Source organism: Chlamydomonas reinhardtii, chromosome 6 (genome assembly GCF_000002595.2).
Source record: "Chlamydomonas reinhardtii strain CC-503 cw92 mt+ chromosome 6, whole genome shotgun sequence".
In the NCBI taxonomy this organism is placed as follows: domain Eukaryota; kingdom Viridiplantae; phylum Chlorophyta; class Chlorophyceae; order Chlamydomonadales; family Chlamydomonadaceae; genus Chlamydomonas; species Chlamydomonas reinhardtii.
The window spans coordinates 5,198,674-5,224,543 of record NC_057009.1 but is presented as its reverse complement, the minus strand read 5'-3'; the positions used below and the strand labels follow the sequence as shown (position 1 = coordinate 5,224,543).

General features: G+C 65.8%; 5 protein-coding genes across 6 annotated transcripts; 2 read left to right on the top strand and 3 right to left on the bottom strand.

Moving 5' to 3' along the window:
* Positions 1-84: 84 nt before the first annotated feature.
* On the bottom strand, positions 85-11,928 carry CHLRE_06g282000v5 (uncharacterized protein). 2 transcript variants are annotated; one of them, XM_043063279.1, is made up of 19 exons: positions 11,707-11,928; positions 11,475-11,569; positions 10,950-11,024; positions 10,580-10,702; positions 9,980-10,080; positions 9,529-9,760; positions 8,454-8,836; positions 7,813-7,948; positions 7,284-7,451; positions 6,840-6,933; positions 6,164-6,435; positions 5,863-5,946; positions 5,351-5,533; positions 4,771-4,998; positions 4,070-4,255; positions 3,542-3,795; positions 3,016-3,286; positions 2,056-2,700; positions 85-1,743 (listed from the first exon to the last, which is right to left on the bottom strand). In XM_043063279.1, the coding sequence occupies exons 1-19, from the start codon at positions 11,771-11,773 to the stop codon at positions 1,573-1,575; spliced, it is 3,768 nt and encodes a 1,255-aa protein (XP_042923986.1). In that variant the 5' UTR covers positions 11,774-11,928; the 3' UTR covers positions 85-1,572. The 2 variants fall into 2 exon arrangements, with proteins under 2 accessions (XP_042923986.1, XP_042923985.1); XM_043063280.1 differs by having other exon boundaries at positions 8,454-8,728.
* A 140-nt stretch (positions 11,929-12,068) lies between these two features.
* On the top strand, positions 12,069-16,824 carry CHLRE_06g281950v5 (uncharacterized protein). Its single transcript, XM_043063278.1, has 6 exons — positions 12,069-12,739; positions 13,036-13,121; positions 13,261-13,731; positions 13,931-14,161; positions 14,434-14,595; positions 14,897-16,824. The coding sequence occupies exons 1-6, from the start codon at positions 12,184-12,186 to the stop codon at positions 16,604-16,606; spliced, it is 3,216 nt and encodes a 1,071-aa protein (XP_042923984.1). The 5' UTR covers positions 12,069-12,183; the 3' UTR covers positions 16,607-16,824.
* A 2-nt stretch (positions 16,825-16,826) lies between these two features.
* CHLRE_06g281900v5 (uncharacterized protein) lies at positions 16,827-20,998 on the bottom strand. Its single transcript, XM_043063277.1, has 6 exons — positions 20,813-20,998; positions 20,028-20,558; positions 19,383-19,804; positions 18,295-19,171; positions 17,970-18,159; positions 16,827-17,815 (listed from the first exon to the last, which is right to left on the bottom strand). The coding sequence occupies exons 1-6, from the start codon at positions 20,870-20,872 to the stop codon at positions 17,418-17,420; spliced, it is 2,478 nt and encodes an 825-aa protein (XP_042923983.1). The 5' UTR covers positions 20,873-20,998; the 3' UTR covers positions 16,827-17,417.
* A 52-nt stretch (positions 20,999-21,050) lies between these two features.
* Positions 21,051-22,438, bottom strand: CHLRE_06g281850v5 (uncharacterized protein). The gene is made up of 3 exons (XM_043063276.1): positions 22,151-22,438; positions 21,948-21,993; positions 21,051-21,740 (listed from the first exon to the last, which is right to left on the bottom strand). Exons 1-3 carry the CDS (start codon positions 22,186-22,188, stop codon positions 21,570-21,572), a joined length of 255 nt encoding a protein of 84 aa, XP_042923982.1. The 5' UTR covers positions 22,189-22,438; the 3' UTR covers positions 21,051-21,569.
* A 98-nt stretch (positions 22,439-22,536) lies between these two features.
* On the top strand, positions 22,537-25,819 carry CHLRE_06g281800v5 (uncharacterized protein). The gene is made up of 6 exons (XM_001695396.2): positions 22,537-22,791; positions 22,878-23,027; positions 23,132-23,324; positions 23,672-23,862; positions 24,159-24,306; positions 24,631-25,819. The coding sequence occupies exons 1-6, from the start codon at positions 22,667-22,669 to the stop codon at positions 24,694-24,696; spliced, it is 873 nt and encodes a 290-aa protein (XP_001695448.1). The 5' UTR covers positions 22,537-22,666; the 3' UTR covers positions 24,697-25,819.
* Positions 25,820-25,870: the final 51 nt, after the last annotated feature.

The following is a 25,870-nucleotide window of genomic DNA, read 5'->3' as shown; positions in this document are numbered from 1 at the left end:
TGAAAGATGAGCTTTCAAAACCCCCAACCCGCCGTTCAAGCGTGGAGCATGCCCTCCGCCTCCCGTCTCGCACGGGTGTTTTGAGTTCCAAGTGTATTACAGGGCCCTCGCACGCGGACCGGCATGCCCCCTGGCCGCGGCTCAAGAAAGCTTTTGCATGCACACATTCATCGCCGGCGTGAAGCGCCGGCCTCAGGGCACCGTCACCGCACAGGGACGCTGAGGACGTGCGCAGACCGGGCGGGTGCGGTGAGCACACACCCACGCGCAGCAGTCACTCTCACCACCCTGCACGGCCCCCCTGCAGGCCGGGCAAAGAATATGCAGAGCTCCGTCCACAAACGCACACCTCAAGTACGCACACCCGGGCTTTCACGGGGGGACCACACAATGCTTTATCACAGGACGCCCAACCTTCCTCTACACGTCACAAACACCGACACGTGACACCCGTCACCCAAGCCCCTGCCTCCCAAGCTCCACTGCCTCCGACCTCCATGCAAAACTGCAGCGGTATCTGCAACTCCTTCCTGCTTTCTTTGCGCTTTGTTCTTCTCTCCGTTCCTGGGGCAAAAACTTAAAAATCTTATGCGCCCCGGGCTTTGCATGGGTCTGGCGTCGGAGCCTGCACGGCTCCCAGCCGCCGACCCAGCAGCCTCTCTTGTGTCAACAAACACTACGCCTCGTCCCATGGTCGGTACGACCACAATCGTGTGCGTGCCCATGTCAAAACAGCATCTCTCCTCATCACCTGCACCTACTGGAGCAGCGATCGCACACGCGCATTCCTGAATCCAAGCCTCAGGCTCGTGCCCCGGTGCACCAAGCAGTGTCACCACGACAAAGATGGAGAGAAAGAGAGGACTAGAGCGATGACAAGGCAGCGACAGCAGCAATACCGGCGACCCCCAACGCGCACCCGAAGGACAGGGTGGCATTAGAAGCACCGTTGACCGCTGACTTCACCTCACCATGCCAAATGCGCACGCACGCGCACCAAATCAAGCAAAATTTGAACCCTTTGCGTGTCTGCGGCAGGTGCGCGTCTTCTTATCAGCAAAAACACCTGTCACGTCTGAACTCTACTTGCATACACCGCCTGCGGGTGGCGGGCCCAAACGGTTACAGCGCAGGCGACACGGACTTGCCGCCTGCTCCATCAAAATCGACGAAGGCACATACATGTACAGGTGCAGGTGCAGGAAGGCAGGGATCAGCCCCGCCCACAATTCGCTCCCTCACACACAACTCGGCGGCGCAGCACCAGGCCGCCGCCGCCGCCACCAACTTGCTTTCATTCACCTCAACCAGTGCTACCGTCCTCCACACAACGCAACTGACGCATTGCACAAGCACACAACCCGTCCAATGTGCAACCACACACACGCACCCACATGCGCCATGCCCTCCAAACCGGCCCCGCCGCCATCACGAGCGCATCCCTCCGCCCAACCCTCTGCAAGCCGCGGAGCGGCCCCCCTTCCCCCATCTCGCTCTCTTACGGCCCCGCCCCTTGCCTCCTTTCTCTGCGCTCCCTCCCTCTCACATGCAGCCGCGCAAACGCCTTCCGCCTTACGCCTTCAGCGCTGAGAAGTAGAGCTCGATGTAGTCGATGGCTGGGCGGTTCCAGCTCCAGTCCTGCTCCATGATGCGGCGCTGCAGGCTGTGGAACCAGGCGCGGTCGTTGTACCAGGCGTCGATGGCGCGGTTCATGGCGTAGTCCAGCGCGCCGCCGTCAGTGCCCTGGGGGTGGGGAGGGGAGGGGAGGGGGGTTGCAAGGTTGGAACATTGGGAACAGGATACAAGCAGGGGATTTAGGGAACAGCATGTAAAAAGGAGGGGGGGAGGGGGAGAGGGAGTTTGATTTGGGTGGGTTGGGACAGGCGGCGCGGTCGGTCGGCAGCATTTTGGTCGGAAGGGGTAGGAACAGGTAGCAAGGGGTAAGAACGGCATCTGGTTGTCGCCGGTGGCATGACAGCCCCCACGACGGATGAGGAAGGGCACTGCCTCCCCGCCTGCCCTGCCTTGCCCCCAGCGCTGCCGCCCCGCCCTCACCGTGAACGCGAAGCCGTTGGTGGCGTCGATGCCGTCGCGCTGCCAGTCGCTGCTGCCGTACAGCTCCCAGGCGGCGCGCTCCTTGTCAAAGTCCACGTCGAACACGGTGTCGCGCAGGCCGCCGGTGTGGCGCACGATGGGCACGGTGCCGTAGCGCATGGCGATCATCTGCGTCAGGCCGCAGGGCTCGAACATGGACGGCACCACGATCATGTCGGCGGCGGCGTAGATGAGGTGGCTCAGCGGCTCGTCGTACTTGAAGCAGAACGCCGCGTCCTGGCCGCCCATGGACTGGGCCAGGGCGTTGAAGTCCGCCTGTACCTTGGGGTCGGGCGCGGAGCCCAGCAGCACGAATTGGCCGCCGCGCTCGATGGCGCGGTAGGCGGCGTGCTTGATCAACGGCACGCCCTTCTGGCCCGTCAGGCGCGACACCACCGCCACGATGAACTTGTCGTTCCAGCCCGTGAGGTTGAGGCGCTGGCGCAGCGCGGCGCGCGCCGCCTTCTTGCCCTCCACCACGTCCTCCGAGCTGTACTTGACGGGCAGGAAGATGTTCTCCTCCGGGCTCCACAGCTCGGGGTCGATGCCATTGCGGATGCCCATGAACTTGTGCCCGTGCGGCGCGATGATGGGCGCGCCGCCGACCTGTGTGATAGAGAGAGGGAGTGTGTGTATGTATATACATGTGTGTGTGTGTGTGTGTGTGTGTGTGTGTGTGTGTGTGTGTGTGTGTGTGTGTGTGTGTGTGTGTGTGTTAAAGAGAGGGTACATGCGGACATATAGTTGATGGGGGGTTGTGGACGCATGCAGGTTTGTTGGGCAGGCGCATTGCCATGGCTGTTCAGCTATTCAGCCAGGTAATTGCGTCCGCGTGTGTGATAACAACCGACGAGCATACTAGTGAACACATCAACAGTTCACAGACGCAGCCACAATTCCAACTTTATTGCGACGACCCACCTCGTATGCGTAAGTAGGCGACACGGTGGTGAACTTCTGGCAGGCGTGTGCGGCCTCGCCGATCTTCTTCTGGCCGTAGTTGAGGTTGTGGATGGTGAAGATGACCCGCGGCTTGTGCAGGCCGTACGGGTGGTAGTCACTCCAGTAGGACTGCGCCACGTGCGCCGTGGACCAGTCGTGGCAGTGCAGGATGTCGGGCTGGCGGCCGGTCTTGAGCAGGAACTCCAGCGCCGCCTTGCAGAAGAAGTCAAAGCGCACCTCGTCGTCGTAGCTGTGTGGGGCGGGCGGGCAGGCGGCGGCAGGGCGGCGGTGATGCGATGGGATGAGGTCGGTAAGGAGGACAGGTGAATGGGTTGGGGTGGGGCCCAAATGCACCCCCACGCGTTACGCAGGCCCATCGTTGACCTCGGTTTGTCGGCACACAAGCGCCAGACCCCCTGGTACTGCCACACATCCCTTCAGCCGCCGCGCATCCCCTCTCCCCCCCGCCACCCCCATGCCGCGGCGCCTTCGCCTCCTCCCTCACCGGCCGTAGACGGTGGGCGTAGCGAAGAAGCCGTTCTTGGGCTCGATGAAGAACACGCGCAGGTTCTCCACCACCGCGGTGGTCACGTAGATGCGGGTGCCGCCCCAGTCAAACTCCGTCTCGTACTTGAGCTGGCCTTGCAGCACGGGCGAGTGCAGGAAGAACTCGTAGCGGGGCAGGATGACCTCCACGATGTGGCCCTGGTCCTTCACGGCGCGGCCAAGGGCCGTCACCACGTCGCCCAGGCCGCCCACCTGCGGGCAGGTGTGTGCGATGAGGTGTTGATGTGTGTGTGTGTGTGTGTGTGCGTGTGTGTGTGTGTGTGCGTGTTTGGTGTGTGTTTGGTGTGTGTGGGCACACCAAGAAACACGCGACACTGCAGGGGGTTATGTGTGCGGGTATGTGTCCCCTGCAGAACCCTTCTTAGCCCGTGTCAACCTACATCCAAATACAATCTCTCTCCGCGGCCCACCACCCACCCACCCACCCACCCACCCTACCCACCCCCACCCGCAACCCCCCACCCACCTTGGCGATGGGCGCCATCTCCACCGCAATGTGCGCCACGTACAGCGGGCTCTCGCGCACCGGGCTGCCCTCCACAGGCAGGTGGTAGTCAAAGCCGCCGCGGTTGTCGTACGTGCCGTCGCCGCCCGCCACGTCCGCAAACACAAAGTCCATCTTGTAGGCGTCCTTGGGCACCATGACAGTGGCCTGCGTGTGTGTGTGTGTGTGGGGGGGGGGGGGGGGTTGCAGGTGGAGGGTTGGGGGTTGCGGGTGGGTTGGGTTGTGCGTGGGCCCCTGGGCATAGTGGGTGCGGGTGAAGTGGTGTAGGGGTTCGTGGCGTGTGGGGGGAGGCCCCTCGTGGGGGGAGCGGTAAGGAGGTGCGTGGTGGTTGAGCGGCCCCAGGGAGGTGGGTGTGCTCCTAGCTGATCCGGCGCTGCCGCTGCGCCAGCCGTGCCACACACACGTACAGACGGCACTCACCCGCCCTGAAGGACTCCCCCCAAACAACCTCAGCCACTCCCCAGCCCTCGTTCCACGCCCGCCCCCCATGGGGACTGCTGTCGAGTGCTCGACTCCGTTGCCAAAGCATAACCCACGCTCCTCCTCGCTCTTTTACACCGGGTCCGGCTTCGTTTGGGCTGGCATCTACAACCCCCAAATCGCAACAATTTACTTAGTAACCGAAACAAGCGACCCCCACCCTCCCCCACCCCGCGCCTCACCTGCCAGTGCTCGCCGCCCGCCTCCGGCGGGTGCATGGCCACGGGGCCGAACGAGCGCTTGTGCGTCCAGCGGTTCCAGCCGCCCATGAGGTAGAGCTGCTGGCGGCCGTTGAGCGGCGTGTCGCGCGGGTTGTAGTAGATGGTCACCTCCTCGCCCGCCTCCACCACCTCGGGCACCGTGTACAACACGTGACGCACCTTGCGCCGCTCGACGGCCTTCACCAGGTCCTGGGGGTGGGTGTGGGGTGCAGGGCGGGGGTTACAAGGATAAAACAAGGGTAGAGGGGTGGTTGCATTCATGATAAAGTGAAGTGGGGGTTTGGGGATTGGAAGGATTGTAGGGAGGGGGGGTCGGGGTTGGGGGTTTGGGGGCGAGGCCTGGGAGACGGCGCGCCTGGTATGGACGCGTGTAGGAAGCCGCGTGCGCATGGTTTTGATGTGCAGCTTCCTGCCCTGCCCCGAACGGCCCCGTCGAGCCACGAGGCGCCCCCCGAGCCTCAGACCCGCCTTTGGCTGCTCTGCGCCCTGCCCTGCCCTGCACCCTACGCCCTGCCCTCCCCTCCCCTCCTTTCCTTCTCACCTGGGCCAGCTTCTTCTTCTCATCAGCACGGCGCTGCCTCTCCTCCTTCTCCGCCCGCTCCGCCCGCCGCTTGGCCAGCTCCATGACGCGGTACTGCTCGCCCAGCCCCGCCGCCCAGGCCTCCAGGGTGGTGCCGGCCGGCAGACCCACCTTGGCCTTGTAGTCGGCCTTGCCGTTGTTGTCCTGCGGGTGCAGGCGGTTGAGGGCGGTTGGAGGCGGTTGGAGGCGGGTGGAGCACATGATTCATGTGATTAGCTAAGAAAGTGGTAGACGGTGGGCAATCTTGGGGGAACAGCAGTGTGGAGTGGGGTTACATGCATAATTACTAAGGGGTGGGTGGGTGAGTGGAAGGTGCGGGAGGTGCGTTTGGGTATGGGTGCTAATTTGTGTGGGTGGTGTGGTGGACCAACTCCAGCCTGCCGCCAGCCCGCATTTCCCCCTGTACCGTACCTCCACATACACCCCCCCCCCCCACACACACACTCACAGCCACAGCGCCCCCGCACACTCACGTAGTGCTCGTAGTAGTTGAACACGAAGTTCATGGCCACGGCGATGTTGGGGATGTCCACCTCCACCTCCCACCACTCCTCGTCCTGCAGGGGGGCAGGCGGTAGGGGCGGACGTGTGCGCCTGCGCCCATGCCTATTCTTCCCCTCATCAACCTCTCCGCTTCTGCTTCCTTCCCCCTTCCGCGCCCACATACCCCCCCCCCGCCCGTCCAGTCCGCACATGGCCCTCCCCTCGTTCACCTTCCCCCTCCCTCCCCCTCCCTCCCCCTCCCCCTTCCTCTCCCCCCTCCAAACCGCGCACCTCGGCGCCGGCCGCGGGCTTGGCGGGCACGGGCACCCGGGTCATGGCCGCCTTGCCGCTCTCCTGCCAGCCGTTGAAGCCGTACAGCAGCTTCACGGACTCGCCCTCGGGGATGGGGAAGGCGTGGAAGGAGCCGCCCCTGCGGTTGTACTGCACCACCGCCTTGCCGCCCGCCACGGGCAGCGCCGGCGTCACCTTGTAGACAGGCACGCCGTTGCGCAGCAGCGCCGCCGTGCCGCCCTCCTGCAGGCTGCCCAGGTTGTTCTTAAGCTCTGCGTGTGGGGAGGCGCGTGTGTGGAGGGGCGAGTGTGTGTGGGGCGGGGTTGGAGGGGGAGAGGGAGGGTTTCAGGCAAGGCGGAGTGAGTGGGGCTTCGGGTGGGCGGGTGGTTGCCAGCGCGGCCCAGGCTTTTGCGGATGCGCCTTGCAATCCCAAAGCATCCGCGTATCACCCTTCTTTCCGTACACGCAACCACCCCTCCCCTTCCAGCGTCGCGCCGCGCTGTCGCCCCCCGCCCCCGCTCACACACATATGGCCTCGTGTCCCTCGGCCCTGTGCTCCCCAACACAGAGCCGCCTCGGCCCTCCGCCCCCCACCTCCCTCTCCACACCTCCCTTCCCCCTCCCCTCCCTTTCCTCCACTTCATTTCCCTGCCCCCTCCTCCGGCTGTGCTCTCACCCGCCGCCTTCCTCTCCCCAAACTCCTTGGCCTGCTCCTCCATGGCCGCCTCCGCTGCCTTGCGCTCCTCCTCAGCGGCCTTGGCCTCCGCCTCCTGCGCACGTTTGCATCAGGGTACCGCCACAGTCAGGGTGCCGGCGCCGAGTATGGTCGCCGCCGCTACCACACTCCCATCCCTCACTACTCATCGGCGCACTTTCCGACCCAGAGCACATTCCGCCACCGCCTTTCCCAATCCTGGCACCCGCACCCGCATCCCCCTCCTCCCTCCTTCCCGCCCTCCCTAACCCACACAGCACGCAATACACGCCTCGCGCTCCCTCCCCACACTTTCCACATATCCCTCGCCCTCGCCCCCCGCGCTCCGGCACTTTGGCTCAGCTTTCGGCTGGAACCCTTCACACCCTCCCCCTCTCCCCCCGCTAAAACACACACGCCACGCACCCGGCGCGCCAGCTCCTTGGCCACGATGCGCTCCGCCGCTGTGTCCACCCAGGTGTCGTAGTCAATGCCGGCCTCCACCGGGTAGGTGAAGTCCATGCCGTTGTTGTTCTCGTAGGCGCCGGCCTTGTCGTGCAGGATGAAGTTGAGCTCGTACGTCTCCTCAGGCACCTGAGCAGCGGCGGTGGCGGCGGCGGCGGCGGAGGGTGCAGCGGCGCGTGTGGAGGGCGGGCCGTGGGAGCAGAGGGCAGAAAGCCAAGGACACGCGCCGGCAATCCAGCCGAGCCGCCCCTCCGTCACGTTGTTGGCCTTTGCGCGGTCGTACCCTTCGCCCGCCGCCCACCTGCGTGCGCCCCTTGTGTGTGTCCCCGCATATGCTTGCCCAAACCTATGTGCCTTCCACCCGCTATGCCCCCCCTGTATACGCACCCCCCCCCCACGTCATGAATGTAACACCCCCCCCCCCCCACACACACATACCACCACCACTAACCCCACGTCCTGCCCTGCCGCCTCCGCACCCACCCCACACCTGCATGCGGCACGTCCAGAAGTCCGTGACGTCCGACTTGGGCGTGGGCGCGGGGAACAGGTCCAGGCTGTTGCCGGCCTCGGGCTGCAGCTCCCAGTGGTTGAAGCCGTACTGCATCACGATGTGGGGCCGGTTCCTGTGCAGGTGCAGGCGGGGGAGGCGGGGGTGGATGTGGGTCAGTGGGGCTGTTGGGTGAGTGGATGGGCGATGCGGCGTTGAGGTGGGCGAGGACGTGGACGTGCAGTAACAAATCCCCTGAGAAGCCCGTGCCCCGACCATCTCCTGCACAATCTATCACAGCTCCGACCCTGACTGCGCCTGAACGCTGCGCTAAGCCCTGCGTTCCCGCTCTTTCTTTGCCCCCCCCCCCCCATGCACAGGCCACCGTTTCGCAACCCGGACCGTCTCGTTTCGCCCTCCTGCTCATCCGCGCATCTTCCTTAGCACCGACACCTCGCCCTTCCGGCCTCTGTGTCCCGCATATCATACTCCCGTCCTCGCATCCCTCGTGACCCTCTCCTCCTCCCCACACCCCCTCTCCTCTCCCGCCCCCCCCCGCTCACCCTTACCCCCACACTCCCGCCCCCACATCCCACCCCTACACCGCCTTCCCCGCCCCGCCACCCCAACTCCAGCCCCACCTGAGCTTCTCGCTCTGGTTGCGGTTGAAGTACATCTGCAGCGGCGCGCCCGCCACCGGCTTCTCAGGCACCGTGATGATCATCCAGTGCTCGCGGCCCGCCACCACGTCCACAGCGCGGTGGCCCTCCACCTCCGCCACCGCCGCCGCGCGCGCGGCCTCCTTCGCCGCCTGCTCGTCCGCGGCCGCGGCGCCGTTCACGGCTGCGCCGTTCACGCCGCCGGCCGACGACGAAGACGACGCCGCCTTCTTCTCTCGGGCCTCCAGCATCTGTGCCTGTGCACCGTTCACGGTGGCGCCGGCGGGGCGACGTTCGGACAGCAGCGCCTCGAAACGGCTGGCGGCGGCCGCGTAGGGCTGGGTGCGCGTGGAAGCCTCCGGCACCTGCTCGCCGACGGTGTGCGGCACACGCGGCACCGGCACGGGTGTGGCAGCCGGCGCGTGTGTGCCGTACAACACGTCGTGGTCGTCGAGGCGCCGGGGCCGTACGGCGGTTGGGCGTGCGGTGGTTGGCGGTTGGCACGGCGCGCGCGCGGCACAATGGCAGGTGGTTTTGGGAGGGAGAGGTGGAAAGTGGAGAAGGAAAAGGGGGAGAACGGAAGAGGGGGAGGGGGCAAGGGAGGGAGGCGGGGAGCCGGGGAGACAGGGGAAACGGGGGAAAACGGGGGACAGGGCAAGGTCAGCAAGATCAGGCATCGGGCTGGGCGGTGGCAAGGAGTCGGTGGATGGGTGCAACAGGGGAGAGGGCCGGAGGCACCTTAGGTAGGGATTGCGGCTGGTTTGCTTTGGCTGACGGTTGCACCAGTACCGCTGTACCGCAACTGCCGTTTTGCTGTACCTCATCTCCGCCATGCAGCCCGTTGCTTCCCTGCTTCCCTGTTTCCGATGACCCCAGCCACCCGCATTCCTCCGCTGCAGCCCGTGCGCCCCATGCCGCCACAGGAAGCCGCGCCGCCTCAGCCGCCTCAGCAGGCACGTAGCAGCCTCAGCAGCCTCAGCAGCCTCAACGCTGCAGCAGTCAAGCGGGCACAGCAGCAGCCAAAAAAGCAGCAGCACCCGCCCACCCGCCCACCCACCTGGCGCGGCGGCGCCTCCTCCTCCTCGTCGTCAATGGTGGCGTCCAGCTCCACACTCAGGCTGGCCATGTCTTTGGCGTAGTCGCGGCTGGACACCTCGAACGCCGTGGCGCCGCCCTTGGGCGAGCCGCCGCCGCCGCCGCCCGAGCCGGAGGCGCCGTACGAGGGCGGCGAGGCGGCGGCGGGCGGCGCAGAGGGCGGCTCTGCCACAAGCACGGACACGCTGGAGCGGCTGCGTTCGGGCGCAAGGGGCGCGAGAGGCGACATGGTCCTCAGCACAGGGAATTGCGTTTGCGCGGCTGTGGCCGGGCCGGCAGATGCACACGCACGATGGCGGCAGTCATGCCCACCAACACGACGAGTAGATACACGCACGCACGCACGCACGCACGCACGCACGCACGCACGCACGCAGCAAGGCCGGCTGGGCGAAAGGCTGGGCCAAGCTCACCCGTAGCCGTAGCCGCTGCCGCCGGCCGCGGCCTCGAAGCGGCCGGTGCTGGAGGCGGCGGACGAGCGCGAGGCGGAGGCGGCCTGGGGCGCCGTGATCTGCTGCTAGGAAGGCAAGCGAGGCGACAGCGAGGGCGAGGGCGGCGGGCGGGCGGCACAGGGGAGGCAGCGCGCCGCATGCATTAGTGACTGTGCCCGGGCCTGGCCGCTACAGCCCGGCAGCTACAGCCTCGGCGCCCACCGGCAGCTGGTCCAAGTTCTCCCGGCAGGCATTGCTACTGCCATATGCCCCTGCGTCCACCGAAACAGCTGCGGCCACCACGCCCACCACCCACGCCTTGCCACAACCACGGCTAGACCCTCATGCCAGCACAGCCCCCACACGCCCACAGCAACACAGCAGGACACGATACCGCACCCCCGCGACACCCTCTCCTCTCAACCACACAACATTTCTACGCAGCCCCGCCCTTGGCCCCATTGCCTGTGTCCACCACCACCCCGCGCCCTCGCCGCCCCTCCTAACCCCCACCTAAGCACCCTCACCCTCACCTCCACCCCCACCCTCACCGCCCCCCTCACTACCCCCGCAGCCCCCCACCTGCTTGAGCTGCTGGTCCACCGCCAGCCCCGCCTGCTCCGCCGCCGCCGCCAGGTTGCTGTACTCGGCCGTGAAGCGCTCCAGCTGCTGCGCCGACATCTGGCTGGCGCTGGTGGTCACAACCTGCAGGGGGAGGGGGAGGCGGGGGGTAAGGGAGGGGGGGAGGTAGGTTGGGAGATGAAGGGACATGGCCTGCGGGTGCAAGGGTGTAGGCAGGGGCACAGGCGCGGCAGGGGTCTGCTGGCAGGTGGGAACAGCGGACCGTGGGGGCGGCATGCCGCTGTTGCTGCCCCGCCGCAAGACGTAAACGGGGTGGTGGTGAGGTGCCGGGTTGAGAGGGCTGCGACTCCTGCGCCCGCTGTGCCCGCACCTGGCGCAGCCGCTGGTTCTCCTCCAGCAGGCGGCGCAGCTCGGCGTGCTCCTCAGGCGACATGTACGACTCAGCCTGGAGGGGATGGCGGGGTGGCAGGGCGGGGCGGGGAGTCTGAGGACAGGGCCGGGTCCAGCTCAAAACCGACGGTGGGCAGAACAGCGTTACGGACGGCTCGAGAACACTCCCTGTCGTGAGCGCTGTTCCACTGCCCAGCCAGCCCAATCGCCTTCCGACAGTGCCGCATACACAAAGCGACTGCACGCACGGCCAGCGCTAGCCCGCGTCGCGAAAAGGGTTCTTAAGGCATCTTGCACCGTTCCTTGCGGTCCGAGTCGCGCCTAGGCCTTGCAGCCCCCCAGCTCTATCTCGTCACACAGAGCAGGTGTCGACAGAAGGTTTTAGCCGCAGCAAAGCATGATTCGGGTAAAGCCAGGCGATCATTCCATGTCGCAGCAACACCCAGCTCGACAGGATAACAAGGACCTGTTGACCTCGACCCAAACCATCATGCAGAAGCCTTACCTCCTTCAGCAGCTCCGCGTCCTCCTTACGCAGCGCCTTCAGGCCCAGCAGAGGAACGGTGCGGGGCCCCTGGGCACCGCGGATCCTGTTCGCGCCTGCGAAAAACAGCGCGCGAGCGTGGTCAGTGACATTTTCCTACATCATAATGCAAAAATGCTGCTCTTGCAGCGGCCTGACCGCTCTTGCACCCCTTCGCGAGGCATGCCAAGGCCAACGGACTCACAAAGCTTACCCTTTCGGACGCTGCGCTGCGCGCCGGACATGCCGGGCTGCAGTGCCCGTCCCATAGACGAGGCCATGATGGTGGTCTTAGCGCGCCAAGCGTGGCGGGGTAAAGGTGGGAAGGAGATAAGCTTTGTACCAAATTCGCTTAACAGCGCGCCCGGCAACTTTTTGCCTACGCAGCACAGTCACTGCTACACAAGTCCTGCAGCTGGACCTCTTATTTCTAACTTCGGGTCACGGTCTCGCCGAGGGTTTGGCACGGCTCGGTTCATGTGCATGCAGGATGGTTCCAAATGGGCCCAAACAAGGCACGCGTATGGCAGCTAACTAAATAGAAGGTACATATCAGTATCGAAAAGCATGAACTGTCGCAACAACTAGCGCGCAAAATGTTTGCACTGGGTGAAGTTTCGCGTTGTGCCGCGAAGAGCGGTCGTTGCTGCCTAAATCTACAACATAAATCCAGGTGATTAGTAGCGCACAAATGGAGGGACCAGCTGCAGAGGCTGCGGAGGCAGGGACCGCCGGTCAAGCCAGCGCCCCGCAAACAGCTGCGCCTGCGGCCGTCGCAGCAGCGAAAGAACCGCAAGGCGATACTCTGTCAGCTGCACAGCACCAACCAGGCACCGCTCCGCCGTGCTCGCACGCGGTTATCGGCAAGGTTCTGGGCGCATCCATCGGCACGGCGGCAACACCCGGTGCACCGGCCTCCTCCCCCGAGCGTGGCGAGACCGCTCCTACGGCCGCCGACCAAAGCCAACCAGCAAGCGCAGCGCCAGAAGCACCAGCGGCTGAAACCTTGCTCGCTCCAGCTGGGCAGGGCGACGGTGGCGCTGACATTGACGATGACTCGGAGCCGGAGCCGCTGGACATTGACGGTGCAGAGGTGCTCGAGCCGGGCGATGGCATTGACTCCTCGCTGGTACATCAAGAGGCTCTGGTTATCTGCCAGGCACGGGAACTGGCAAAGGCCTGCGCGCGCTTGAGGGGCGAGCGCGTGCAAGGAGCGCTGGACAAGGCGGCTGCGCGCATGGCGCGTCGTGAGTCAGGGTGGAGACCTGGATTACTGTTGTTAACGGCTGAATGCAGAGGACCGGGCTAGGAGCGACGCGCTTTGCTGTGTGCCTACTGTGTTACTGGGAAAGTTGGGACTTGGCCATGTGCACGCACGATGTATGGATGCGGATTACAATTGAAGGGACAGCCCGACAAGCGGGGGCACGCCGTACCCACGCCGCGAAGGGCCATCTGCGACCCAGAGATGTATGCATGTTAGCCTTGGCTGTGGCGTTGACTGGCCCCCCCGCCCCCCGCCCGGATGCCCCCCTGCCAACAGGCGCCTCGAAGCTGCCCGGCGGCGGCCCGCAGGACCCCGAGCCCCTCACGCCAGAGGAGCGCACCGCCCTCACGGCGGCGCTCAAGGTGAGGGCGTGTTCATCTTGTGCCACGTGTCCAGTAACGGACGCGCGCTCGCAGTCAGGCATGCGTCCACAAGCCACATAGCGTTGACGCAACTGGGCCTTCCCCAACCCACTTTCTCTCCTGCCGCCTGCTGCCTCAGGAAGCGGGCGCGGCGACGTCGTTCTGCCACACGGGCGACCCAGTGCCCGAGGGCGTGTCGGCGGTGGAGCGGCTGGCGCTGCAGGCCTTTGCGGGCGTGGACCTGGACCTCAGCTCGGCACCAGCGCTGCAGCCCCACGAGCTACAGCCGGCGGCGGCGCTGGAGCTGCAGCCGCCGCAGCCGCAGCTGGGTGCGCAGCTGCTGCTGCCGCAGCCGCAGCCACTGCCGCAGCCGCAGCAGGTGGCGTCCGGGGCAGGGCCTGGCGCGCAGGGCCAGGCTGAAGGCACGGCGGAGGGGGCGGGGGCAGGAGCAGGCGCAGCCGCCGATGTGCAGCCGGGCGGCATGGTGGGGTCTGGTCCGGCTGCAGCAGCTGCGGCAGAGGAGGGCGCTGCAGGCGTGGAGGGCAGCGGCGGTGGTGACGGGGAGGAGGGCATTAACGTTGAGCTGCTCATTCGTGCGGGTCCTGACCGGGTGAGTGGGGTGTGTAGGCTACTGCCTCGGGGGTTCGTGACAGCTCACGGCCTGTCGGCACCCCCATCGCCGCAGCAACCCGGTTTCTTCGCCTGTACCCGGCACCTTGGCGTGCACGGCTCCTCCCTCCGACGACAGCCCCCCCCTGCAACCCTGACCCCACGCCCCGCGCCTGGCGCACACGTGTCCCTCCGCGCAGGTGCGGCTGCTGGTGGGTGCGCTGAGCCTGCTGCTGCGGCGCTGCCTGGCGCCCGCGCGCGTGTTCCCTGTGCTGCTGCTGGGCCGGCGGCTGGGGCTACCGGAGCTGGAGGAGGCGGCGCTGATGGCGGCCATCGTCAACTTCGGGCCGGCGGTGCGGGCGGGGCGCCAGGCGTTCCTGCAGCTGGAGCCGGGGCCGCTGCTGCTCATCGTGTCAAATTCGCAGCTGCAGGTAGAGAGGCGTGCTCGTGGGGCGGGGATGTGGGGTGGGAGGTTAGTTGACGTGGGGGTGCGATGGGCTGGGAGGTGGGAGGGGGCGTTGTTATGGGAGGTCGTGGCGTCGTTTAGGTGCATGCCGGGAGTTTGGTCCCCTGGTGCAGGCGCTAAGAGTAGACCGCGGGCAATGGCGTGTTGTGCCCCCGGCCCGACACGACGCCCTGCGGCGACTGCTGCCGTTACCGCCATGTTGCATGTGCGCGCGTGCGTGTATGTCGGCTGCTGCAGGTGTCGAGTGAGCTGGAGGTTTGGCAGGCCATCACGGACTGGGTGGGTGCGGCGCCGGCGGGGCGGCGGCCGCTGCTGTACGAGCTGTTGCGTGCGGGTGTGCGGCTGGGCGCCATGGACACACTGCAGCTGGACGCGGTGCAGAGGCACCCGCTCCTGCAGGTGGGCGGGCAGGTGGACGGGCGGCGGGAGGGAGGCGGCGGGAGGGTGGGGGGCTCCGTGCATGATGTAATATGACGAGGAGATGTTGACAAGGCGTTGCATGATTAATCAAAGACAGGATGGGGTATTGTCGTATAGGGGTCCCTACCGTCGGCGTGTTGGGGTGGGTGTGGACGGGTCGGGGGCCGTTTGGAGGGTAATGATGATGAGGCCAGGCGACTGGGCCTGCCCAGTGCCAGCTGCCCCGTGCGGCCACCTGTCCTCACACGCACCGCCCTCACCCCGAACCTATCATGCACAGGGCGGCGACCCGGGCCCAGCCGCCCGGCTGGTGAACGCAGCGTACTCGGCCCGCATCATCAGCAACGTCACACGCAGCCAGAGCCAGGGCCACGGCACCGGCGGACGACACCACGGCCGCGTGTCCTTCTCCGGCGGCCCGGGCAGTGGCGGCGGCGGCAGCGACGGCGGTGGCGGTGGCGGCGGCCGCACCAGCCTGTCGGGGTCGGGGGCAGCAACGGTGGGCGGGTTGCTTGGCGGGCTGGGGCAGTCGCAGCAGCGCAGACCGCACGCCGCGCTGCAGCAGCTTATTGGCGGGCTGCAGGCGCGCGCGGCGGCGGCCAAGGCGAAGCAGCAGCAGCGGCAACAGCTGCAGTCACAATCGCAACCTCATCAGCACCAGGCGGGGGCGGCGCCGCAGCAAAGCTTGGGGTCGGGGGACTCGGGCGAAGGGCGCCTCATTGGCAACGGCACGCGCGAGGGCAGTGCGCCGCCGCCGCCCATGCTCCAGGAGACTGCCGGTGGCGCATTGCCGCCGCGGCCGCCCGGCTCCTTCCTTCAGCCGCAGAACCGCCCTCGCAGTCCGCTTCTTAGTTCCTCGCTACCCCAGGGCGGCCCCGGGCTCGGCGCGCTAGCGCCCACGCCAACGTCTGCAGGCGCACCCGTGCCGCCGCCTGGCAGCCTCGGCGCGCCCGCGTCTTCTTCCAAGTCGGCGCTTGCGCAGATGATTGTGCAGGCGGCGGGGCTCAGCCGCATCTCCGTTGGCGGCGAGGGCGGCCGCAACCGGCTGGGCGCGGTGCAGGCGGCGCTGAGCGGCGCGCTGTCCAACCCGCAGCTGCAGGAGATGCTGCGCAAGGCCAAGATGGGGCAGATGGGCGGCGGCACCGGCGCGGGGGCAGGCGTGCGGGGCGGGGTCGGTGCCTGGGGCACTGTTCCTGACAGCGGGCCTGCAGCCGCAGGCGGCAACGGGCTTGGTCCGGGGAATGGGACGGCGGCAGGCGCTGCGACACACCAGCGGCCACCACCGCTTGCGATGCCGTCGGAGGCAGGCGGTTGCGGCTTGGGGACAGGAATGACGCCGGCATCGGCATCGGCTACGGCATCAACCGGCCTGTTCAGCCCGCCGCCAGCCACTGGGTTAGGGTCGGCCACGTCTACGTCCACTTCCGGCGGCGCGCCGCTGCTCGGGCAGACGCCGGGCGGCGCGGGCAGCTCGGGCGGCCCCGGCAGCACGCGGCCCGCGGTCGCACTGGCGCCGCAGCAGCTGCTGCAGATCGCGGCGGCGGTGCAGAAGGCGGTGGCCAGCGGCCAGGCGCAGCCGCCGCACGTGCAGCAGCAGCTGGCCAACCTGCGTGCCTTCATCGCGCGCCACCTCGCCGCCACACCCGCCGGCTCGCCGCAGCACTCCATGCTGACGCAGCTGCAGGCCATGCTCGCGGGCGCGGGCCAGCAGCCGGGGGCGGCAGCGGCGCAGGACGACGGCGGCGCAGCGGCGCCGGTGCCCGCACCCGAGCCGTCACAGCAGCAGCAGCAGCAGCAGCAGCCAGGGGAGGAGGAGGGTGGTGGCGCTCCCGCCGTGGGCAGTTGTGGGTTGGTAGTTGTGGACGGGATGGCGGCGGTGACAAGGACTGACGCCGGCGGCGGCAAGGGCACGGATGGCGGGGTCCCTCAAGCTGGGGATGCCAGCGACGCAACAGAGCCGCTAGCGAAGCGTCAACGGCAAGAAGCATGAGCGCGCGATTTGGGGGGCGGCGTACGATTGCGTGGCTTAGCTCGGGAAGCTGTTGTGTGGCTCGTTGAATGCCAATAGGCGTACATGCTCGGCTAGCGGTGGCAATCGCGCTGACATTTTTGGGATTGCTGAAGCATGACTTGATCACATAATGGCACGCTTGCGGGCCACTGAGTGACATGTGTTGGGCTGTTGGGCAGGGTGACAGACCATGGAGTACTGAAACGTTCTTTAAAGGCGAGAGTTTCCACCTCTTTCCATCCCGCCCACCTGCATCCATTTGACTCATATCAGCTCTCAGCTCTGACCCCCCTTAACCCGGTACTCCAGCGGTCCAGCCCTCTGGTCCCTGAGGTTCCATCGAAATGCAGGCGAAATCGCGAATTCCTCCCACGCACAGAACGGTGCCCACCTTGAACAGCGTCAACGTATACCCACCCATCAGACTTCAGGATGTTGCCGCTTATACTAGGCACGAAGGTGCTGTGCCGGCCCCCACTCCTGTGCTGGTGCTATCGCTTGACGCGCCCCAGCTTTTACTCACTGGACAGCTAACCCGCGTGACATAACCATGCGGCCTAGATGATTGTCTTCTCGTACTGGCAGCTGTGCCAACAGCCCTTCCATGCCGTACCAGTTCCTGAAATGTTGCGCCAGCGGCGCGTTGAATGTCAGGAGAGCAACGCCCCACGTCCTCGTTTCCGGCAATCTACAGCTCGGGTTTATAACCCTCGTGGTCACAAAAGTTATCGAGCAAGACCAAGCCGCGAGCATTTTCGCTACCTCATGCTGCAACTTTGCTTCCGCTCTGTCAGTGCGCCGCGGCCGACATGGGCGCCAGGCAGTACGGCGTGCCCGCGCACAGCCCCGCAGTCAGCAGCGTCACCGCCGCCGCGCCGCCCAGCCCCAGCGCCACGCCCAGCTGCACCTTGCGCGGCTTGAAGTGTGCCGCCGCCGGCCACATGTAGCCGACGGCCGCCAGCAGCAGCGCGCCCGCCGCGAACGCGCGCAGGCGGCCGGCCACGTGGGTTGGGTCGAATGCGATCTCGGCCGACGGCACCACGCCAGCGGGCAGCGGCAGCAGCAGCACGCACACGGCGGCGGCGCAGGTGACGGCGAGCAGGCCGGCTGCGGCGGTGGGCACCTGCCAGCCCGGGGTGCCGGCCACGGCGCGTGCGATGCCCACATAGCCCAGACCGAACACCAGGCCTGGTTAAGGGCGAGGGGCAAGATCGTGACCAAAAGGGTCATGATGTGTTGAGCTGGAGCCCAGCATGCCATGGCGGGTAGGTATAAGTCTGCCACGAGGGCCACGCCTGATGCCTGCGACCCCAAAGAACGCGTCCTATGCACCGCGGCTCACCCTTGAGTATGAGCGGCGGCAGCAGCGTGGAGGTGTCGCCCAGGTGGCCCAGCAGCGCCGCCGACAACTCGTAGGCGGCGGGCAGCGTGGCCACCAGCAGGGCCGCACCCAGCAGCAGCGCCGCGCGCACGCACTCGCGGGGCCGGTCCGCCGCGGGCAGCAGGTCCATGGGCGCGCCCCACAGGTCGGCCTGCACGTGCGGGAGGCAGGGCCGGGGCACCGGGTCAGAGCTCGCCACAGGCAGGCGAACTCCCAGGGTGGCAGCAGGTGCCAACGGTGGACCGGGTGCACACAGGCACGACGCAGGCGAGCCAGGCCAGCCTACCTTGCCATTGGTGTCGCAGTCCTTGCAGTTGCAGTTGCCCTGGCAGTGCAGCGCACCCGAGCCGCCGGCACTGTAGTCCTTGCCCCTGCCGCCGGCCTCAGCGGCAGCACTGAAGCCGCCGTCGTAGCCGCTGCTGACGCCGCCGCCCGGTCCGTAGCCGTTCCGCCGCTCCACGCCGCCCGAGCGGCCGCCCGGCATGAAGCTGGGCAGGTTCACCGCGGTGGCGGCGGCTGCTGGTGCCGCACCATTGAGGTGGTGGGCGGCCAATACGCCCCCGGCGTTGGCGCTGGGCGGGCCGCTGGCCACCCAGCCGTTCCCCAGCACGTGATGGCCCACCCCGGCGCCAGGCACCATCCCCACGTGCTCGGGGCCTCCCAACGGGCCGTCGTAGCCGTGGCGGTGGGTGAGCGGGTGGCCATCGCCCTGCACCGATAGTTGCACGCGGCCCGCCTCAGCGCCCTCCAGCGCGCTGTCCTCCGCGGCGCCCGAGTCCTTACGCTGCGGCCCCGACCCGCCACCCAGTGTGCCCAGCGCGCGCCAGCCCGCCGCCGCCACGGCGGCGCCGCCCGCCGCCCACAGCAGCACCGTGTGCTTGGCCAGGTGGCCTGCGGCCGCGGGGTCGTGGTCGTGGAGCAACAGGCTGCTGATGAGCCCGGCCAGGCCTAGCCAGGAGCCCACGCCCACGCTGACGCCCAGGGTGATGGGCAGCGAGGGCAGCAGCCGGCCCGCCAGCCCAGCAGCGGCGCACGGCGCCAGCAGCCCCGGCGCCAGGATGAGCAGGTCGGGCAGCAGCACGCGCAGGTCGGCGGAGATGGGCGAGGCCACGGTGCCGTCGGGGCGCTCCAGCTTGGCAATCACCATGCTGACCACCTGAAGACTGTGTCCAGTGGAGCGAGGGGGCAGGGAGCAAGCGAGCAAGGCGTTGGGGGTCGATCCACGTGGTGGAGGCAGGACTTGCGTGTGTCGCCCCACGCACGCATGCACGGTCCGGGCAGGAGGGCACAGCACCACGGCCCGCGCTGCGAGCATGAGGCCGACACTCAAGTCCTCAGTGTTCACCCGGCCGGCCGGCCCCCATCCCTACTCACGCCGCAGCGGACAGCGTGGCCGCGGTGGCGACGTGGCCGTGCTCCGCCGTCTCCAGCGCGTCGGGGATGAGCTCCGCAAACACGATCCAGATCATGCAGCCCGCCGCGAAGCCCAGCGCAATGGGGAGCAGGCTGCTGAACGTCTCCACGAACATGTAGGACGGCACCGCCACGATGCCCTGAGGCAGCGCTGACAGCAGCGTCCAGAACAGCGCGGTGCGCGGCGGCGTGCCGCGAGCCACCATGATGGTTGCCACCGCCATGCCCTCCGGGATGTTGTGCAGCCCGATGGCGATGGTGACCAGCAGCCCCTGCGCCCAGCCGCGCGGCCCCGAGAACGACACGCCCACGCCCGAGCCCTCGCCGAACGCGTGCGCCGCCATGACGCCGATGATGAGCATGGCCTTGCGCGCGTCAGCGCCCTGTGTGCCGGTGGGCATGTGTTAGGTCAGAGGGAGTTTAGCATACGCGTTGCGTTGGGTTGCACTGGGTTGACGATGGGAACCAGGAGCTTGGGCGTGGGGTGCACAGGCACGACTGGCACAGGGGTACGGTATGCCAGCTGCGGCCTTCGCCGCTGCCGGGCTGTCGCCGCACCCAGCACCCTGCACGCCGATCGTACCCCACTCGCACAACACGGCGCACCTGCAGGTCCGAAAACGATACGTCCTCGAATTTGGACAGCCAGGCTTGTGAGTAGGCCATAGCCACCACGCCCAGCACGATGCCGCACAGCACCAGCGGCGCCGAGTAGGCCTTGCTCTCCTCCAACAGGTCGAAGGAGGCAGCAAGCATGACGCCGCAGCCCACGGCGTTGGCGATGCCAGACCAGTACGGGTCCAGCTTGCCGGTGAACAGGTAGGGCAGCGCGCCCACGCCCGACAGGAAGGACATCACCACAGTCATCACCAGGATGAGCCAAATCGAGACGGACTGCGTGGGCGGTGCCGCCCCGCCGGCAGCGCCCAGGCCGCCGGCCGCCCCGCCTGCAGCAGAGGCGTCAGCGCTGCCGCTGTCAGGACTGCCACTGTGCGCGGCAGCATTCCTGCCGCCGTGCGCGCGGACTGCCGGCAGCGGCAGGTCGCTGGCGACGCTGCCGTCAGGTGCCCGCGCGCGTTCGTGAACGCGCCGTGCTGCGGCTTCCCTAAGCCCCCCATACTGCTCTACTGCTGACACCTGTAGCAATGCATTGAGATTGGGCCCGCCACAGGTGTTCAGGCAACGCGAGGGCAAAGGATCGACGAGCTGCGAGTAAAACGGCTCTGGAATATGCCGTGCGACCGATTGCTAGCTTAGCGATAGTGTTCAGGCTCTGAGAGTAAGAGCCGCAAGCCCGGTTGCGACCAGGCGCGTGGTCTCAGAGCTGTTGCTTGGAAGCTTGCACCGGTCTCTAACGACGTGACGCAATAAAACAAAGTAGCCTTACATACCTGTGGCAATCCAACGCAGGCGCCAAGCAGGAGCGCCGCGAGGGCACAGGTCCGGAACATCCCCGCGACCGGCCGAACGGCTCGCTTAAAGCTTATGCTGCTGCTCTCTAATGAGAGCAGCTGTGGTCTCGGTTTTAAGCACACGCATCCGGAAGACTAAAGGTTCAACATTTTACGAATCCTCTGGGAAGTTGCACCATATCACTATACCAAGCCTGGATGACAGGTAAGGCAAACGTAGAGTGTTGTATTACAATAGAGCAACAGTAGAAGATGACTATGAACATTGGCTGTGCGGAGACGCGGAAAAGGCGTCGTTGCCCCGATCGACACACGCTCAGGAAGCCGCACTCCACCTGCCATCGACCTGACGCGCTTTGCCCGCCGACAAACAGAACAACCCAACGCGGCCACCACGAGCATTGTCATAACCTCGTTGATAGCAATCGCAGTCGTTCACTGTCACAACAAACCCTGCTTCAAAACTGCACACTGTGTCAGGCTTGCGCCGTACAGTACGCCGCCGGTACTGGGGCTGTACTCCGACCAGCCCGACACAAGTCGCATGGGTCAATCGCGACCTGTGCTGCGCGACAAGTCGCTCCAATAGCATAGCCTTAACACGATATGTGTAGGTACGCCACATCACTGTAAGCCAGGCATCCCAGTCCCAGTGGTGGCTCCTCCAAGTCGCTGCATTCATACGCCAATTGGAACCCGATCCATGTGTTCACACAGACGCAGCGCGGCTGTGACCTCATCGCTCTGCTTGGAGTACCCCTGACGTCCCTTTAAGCTTAGCTCCTGGCGCTGTTGGCGCCACCGGCAGCGGCTCCTGTGCTGCTGCTAGCGCCTCGCGGGACTCCGCGTTGACAGGCGCCTGTGTCTGTGACATCTGCTGCAGCTGCTGGCGACGGGCCGCATCCTCCTGCAATGCGCGCGGCACGCAAGGAACTGTTTAGTGCACTTTGTCATGCCCAACACGACTGGTGTCGTGCACACACCTACCAGATCGATGCCAACAGCAGTTTGCAAAGCTTTCTGGCATACATGCGGCCGTCCACACGCTGCACCAGAGCTCACGATGATGCGCACGCAGAGCTACCGGCAGTCACTGGCCCCACCGCGTGCTCACCCGCAGAGGTATCCCGAAGATCCACCACCCCGAGATCATCCCAACGCTGCGTGCGCAGCGCAGGCACGGCGGGGACTTAATCCTATAAGCCACGCAGCGCATGCCGCGAGCACCTGCACCCGTGTGTCACAACTCACAAGACCAGCAGCACTTGCGCCCCTGGCGTGGGACGGCTCTGGTTGGGCTACCGCTCTGGCACCTACCCAATTGCAAAAACCATGTCGCCCCGCTTGAGCACCATGGCTTGATAGGCGTCAAGGCGACGGGGCCGTGTCTGTGCCAACCCACCCTGGCAGGCCGGGCGCTGTTCCCGTCCTATCGGTACCCCCCTGCCCAATGAGTTTGTACTATGCCATCAGCAACATAGCATGGCTCGTCAAGTGAGCGCACGCGACTTGGGGCCACTCGCTTCGGTGTCGTGAGTGTTGCACGCAACCACACAGTTAAATGCTAGATGAGCAATGAAGTATAAACTATATACGTGCCTGAAGTAATTGCGGCACGAATAGGCCTAGGAATGGTCAATCGGCCCTAGGAAATCGCAGACGCGGTCCTGTCGCACTCAAACGTTCAATCGCCTGTGTATAGAGGTAACTGCATACAACTGATAGACTTGGAAGATCTACGCGAACCTTTGGAAAGAGTCCAGGCACGAGCGGCTCTTCACGCGTTGCCCAAATCTTCCAGCCGCCCAAAGACGAAGCGAAAGCGTCTCAAAAATGCTTATGTCTCATCAACACGGGTCCCGGGTTCGCGGGAGCCGGGGTTGTCTCACTGCCACTCGCCCCCGGCCCTGCCGCGTGACGGTGTGTGCTCGCGCTAGCACCAGCGAGCCCGAGACCAGGTAATGAATTGTGGAGATTTACGGTGATGATGGCGAGGAGCGCCGCGAGAACCCGCTTTCTGATGGTGCGTGGATGTGGCGCGCAGGGTCAACCGCGTTGTACCTATTCCTGACGGCCCGGCGCAACAAGCACAGCAAGCGGCTCAGGCAATCGAGGCGGCCTGGCGCGACGGCGTGAAGCGGCAGCGGTTGGAGCTGAGCCTGCCGCTGATAGGAGCCACGGACCTGGACGACTGGTGCGTTGGGAGGGCACGCAACGACTGGCCCCGGCCCCGCGCGCCACACGGTCCCCCCGGCGCCCCAGACCTCACCGCACATTCCTTTTTCCTCTACACCACAGGCCGGGCGGCATCCGCCAGCAGTTTAAGGCCGCGCAGCCGATGGTTGAGTCCATTCTGCGCACCGTGAAGCAGGTGGAGGGGCTGCAGGGGCCCCTGGCCGCCAACATCTGGGACCAGGGCGACGCCGTGGGCGCCTGGACCGGCAAGAACCTGGCGTGCGTGCTGTTCCCCACCGCCGCCACTCTGGACCGGGTGGGTGCGGGGGGACGTGTCTGCGAAACGGGCGTGGCAGGGCGCACGGATGGTGTGTGGCTGTGGGTGAGAGGAATTGCGTGGCGTCGTGTGGAGCACCCGACTTGCTGGTATGAAGCAAAAATGCCAGGTCCAGGCCGCATATGGTTGCAAGATTGCTGCTAGGTTGCAATGGATGTCCTAATGGGGAGGAGGTGGACTGGATAGATACAGCCCCCGCCCTCCTGTCTTGAGCGGCACGCTTCCACACGTCCACCGTACGTATCACGCCCTTCACACGGCAACATTGCGCTGCGTGCTGCTAACCGCCCACCTTGCTCCCCTCCCCGATGCCTTCACCTCCGCAGTTGAACAAGCTGTGCAGCGGGCCGGATGCGCCCGAGCTGGTGCTGATCGTGAACCCGCAGTGGGAGACGCGCGGTAACCTTGTGTCGGACTTTGGCTTCGGCGCGCGCAAGGAGGCGGCGGAGCGCTTCATCGCCGGCTTCACTGACACCTACAGCCTGCGGCCGCTGCGCGTGTACGGAGACAGCCTGCGGTGGGTGCAGGCAGCGGCATGGAGGTTCCATGCATGTTAGTCGCCCTCGCGGTGAAGCAGTGAAGAGGCGAGGCCGGGACGCCTGTATGGGGTTGCTTGCACAGGCGGGGCTCTGGACGAGCTGATAAGTTAAATGGGAGGGCACTGCGGTACTGATGGGCAGCTGGTGCACGCAGTGCGCGAAGCGCACCTGTCCGTGCCACGCACGCAATCAACATTCCCTGCTGTGCCTACAAAGCCGCCCATCCACTAAGCCTCAACTTGTTATCCAACCCTTAATTGTTTGGTCGGCGCAGGACGCTGCGCGCCTACCCCAACCGCTGGCAGGTGCACCTGATCCAGGGTCGCAACACATCGGAGTGCATCGCCACGCGCGAGGCGGCGCCCAGCTACCAGGAGATTGAGGCGCTGCTGCGGGACCGGCCCGACGCCATGATGAACAAGGTGGGTTGGCAGGCGTGGAGGGGAGAGGTCGTGCTCAGGAGGAGAGTGGGTTACGGGCGCCAAACCTTGACTGTGTTGAAGTGCACTGCAATATCCTTGAGCATTTGCTGGATAAAGGAGGGGCAGGAGATGGGCAGGAGAGGGCTTGTGGTGGGGTGCAGTGAGAGTTGTGAAGCTGACGGGGTACTGTGCGGCGCAAACCTGTGCGTATTAGGTTTAGGCGTACTGGCGCCGACGCACGCCAGGAGCATGTGCATTTTGGCGGCTATCAATTTCGTAAGCGGCAATGGCATGAATGTGTCACTACCCTTTCCCCGTGTGCAGTCCATCTTTGACCGCATCCAGACGGAGTTCCGCTTCAACGAGGAGTCCCTGAAGCAGCAGCCGTAAACTGCCAGGATTGGCAGGGGCGGTTAGATGTGTGGAGCGGCGGCGAGGCAGCAGCGGCAGGCCCTTCAAGAGAGACGCGCTAGCAGGCAGCACGGCGCAGGAGCCCGCCAGGGGCAGCGCAGCGAGGTGCAGGAGCTCTGTGGCCTGGGGCACAGATGCTTGGCAGGCTGAGTCCCAAGGAGCGGTGTCTGTGGGAACGTCAAGCAGGCGTGTCTTGGTTGGCGGGTCAGCCAGCAAGAGGTTGGCGTGCCGTACGGTGCCGTGTGTGGTGTTCCCGCCGGCTGTGGGCATATGGGACACAGCTGTAGTGTAGCCGGAGGGCGGCCGTGTCTGGTTGGCACCGTCAGTACGTGCAAGCCGGCTGGAGCTCTGGTGCGGGCATCCGTGGGAGCTCACAACTCTGCACTGTGTGGCGCCTGCGGTCGGCTGTGGGGGCTGCTGCGCTTGCACTCGCGCCGGAAGTTTTGAACAGTGACTACGGTTGGTTTTACGAGTTTGTTGTTTTGGAGAATGGCTTTTTGGGTTCTGTGAGCTGAGGTCAGCTTGCAGTCACAGTTTAGTGGTTAATGTATGCTGGTTTATGGCCAGGGTTGCACGAGGCGCACAGGACGTGTTTGCAAAGCAAGAAGGTGTGCGGCCTGGGCATCCCGGCTGATTTATTCGCTGCGCGAGTCGTGTCACGCCGCATGCGGCAGTCATGGTATGCACGTATTGACGTAAGACGGGAGGGCGAAGAGGTAGTTAGCTGCTAGGGTGAGGGTCGGTTTCCAAGGGGGGACGGTGAGAAGCCTCGATGCGAGAGTGGCGCCAATCGGCTGGCAAGGGGCACAGACCCTGCGTTGCAGGCTCTCGGCCCTATGCATTTTGCCGAAGCGCAAAGCCCAATGAGAGAGAGAATCGGAAGAGAGATGCGCGAGCAACAAGAGACCCCACGCGGAGCCTTCAAAATAACAGAGAGCTGCGAGGCAACAGGAGGGTTCGATAGATGCAGACGAGGGGCGTAGAAATTGTGTGCGCCCCTACACAATACCAGGTCGGGCGTTGACGCATTTCATGTTTGTGAGCCATGGCGTGGCGTGCCATCATACCACAACAGGGTATACAAATGTAACACTGGTGTTCGTTGACCTTGCCGGTGCCGGATTCGGCGATCCCGGCACGCGTGCCAGAACTG

Coding starts and splice junctions, on each gene's coding strand:
- CHLRE_06g281800v5 (XM_001695396.2), top strand. CDS start 22,667: ATGCTTATGTCTCATCAACACGGGTCCCGGGTTCGCGGGAGCCGGGGT. Junction 22,792..22,877: donor ACCAGCGAGCCCGAGACCAG/GTAATGAATTGT, acceptor TGTGGCGCGCAG/GGTCAACCGCGTTGTACCTA. Junction 23,028..23,131: donor GCCACGGACCTGGACGACTG/GTGCGTTGGGAG, acceptor TCTACACCACAG/GCCGGGCGGCATCCGCCAGC.
- CHLRE_06g281950v5 (XM_043063278.1), top strand. CDS start 12,184: ATGGAGGGACCAGCTGCAGAGGCTGCGGAGGCAGGGACCGCCGGTCAA. Junction 13,122..13,260: donor CCCTCACGGCGGCGCTCAAG/GTGAGGGCGTGT, acceptor CTGCTGCCTCAG/GAAGCGGGCGCGGCGACGTC. Junction 14,596..14,896: donor AGAGGCACCCGCTCCTGCAG/GTGGGCGGGCAG, acceptor TATCATGCACAG/GGCGGCGACCCGGGCCCAGC.
- CHLRE_06g281850v5 (XM_043063276.1), bottom strand. CDS start 22,188: ATGGTGCTCAAGCGGGGCGACATGGTTTTTGCAATTGG. Junction 21,994..22,150: donor GACATGGTTTTTGCAATTGG/GTAGGTGCCAGA, acceptor CTGCGCACGCAG/CGTTGGGATGATCTCGGGGT. Junction 21,741..21,947: donor TCTTCGGGATACCTCTGCGG/GTGAGCACGCGG, acceptor CGCGCATTGCAG/GAGGATGCGGCCCGTCGCCA.
- CHLRE_06g282000v5 (XM_043063279.1), bottom strand. CDS start 11,773: ATGGCCTCGTCTATGGGACGGGCACTGCAGCCCGGCATGTCCGGCGCG. Junction 3,287..3,541: donor ACGCCCACCGTCTACGGCCG/GTGAGGGAGGAG, acceptor CGCCCCACACAG/CTACGACGACGAGGTGCGCT. Junction 1,744..2,055: donor CCAACGGCTTCGCGTTCACG/GTGAGGGCGGGG, acceptor CCCCACCCCCAG/GGCACTGACGGCGGCGCGCT.
- CHLRE_06g281900v5 (XM_043063277.1), bottom strand. CDS start 20,872: ATGTTCCGGACCTGTGCCCTCGCGGCGCTCCTGCTTGGCGCCTGCGTT. Junction 20,559..20,812: donor CCTGCGTTGGATTGCCACAG/GTATGTAAGGCT, acceptor GCATTGCTACAG/GTGTCAGCAGTAGAGCAGTA. Junction 18,160..18,294: donor ACTGCGACACCAATGGCAAG/GTAGGCTGGCCT, acceptor CCGCACGTGCAG/GCCGACCTGTGGGGCGCGCC.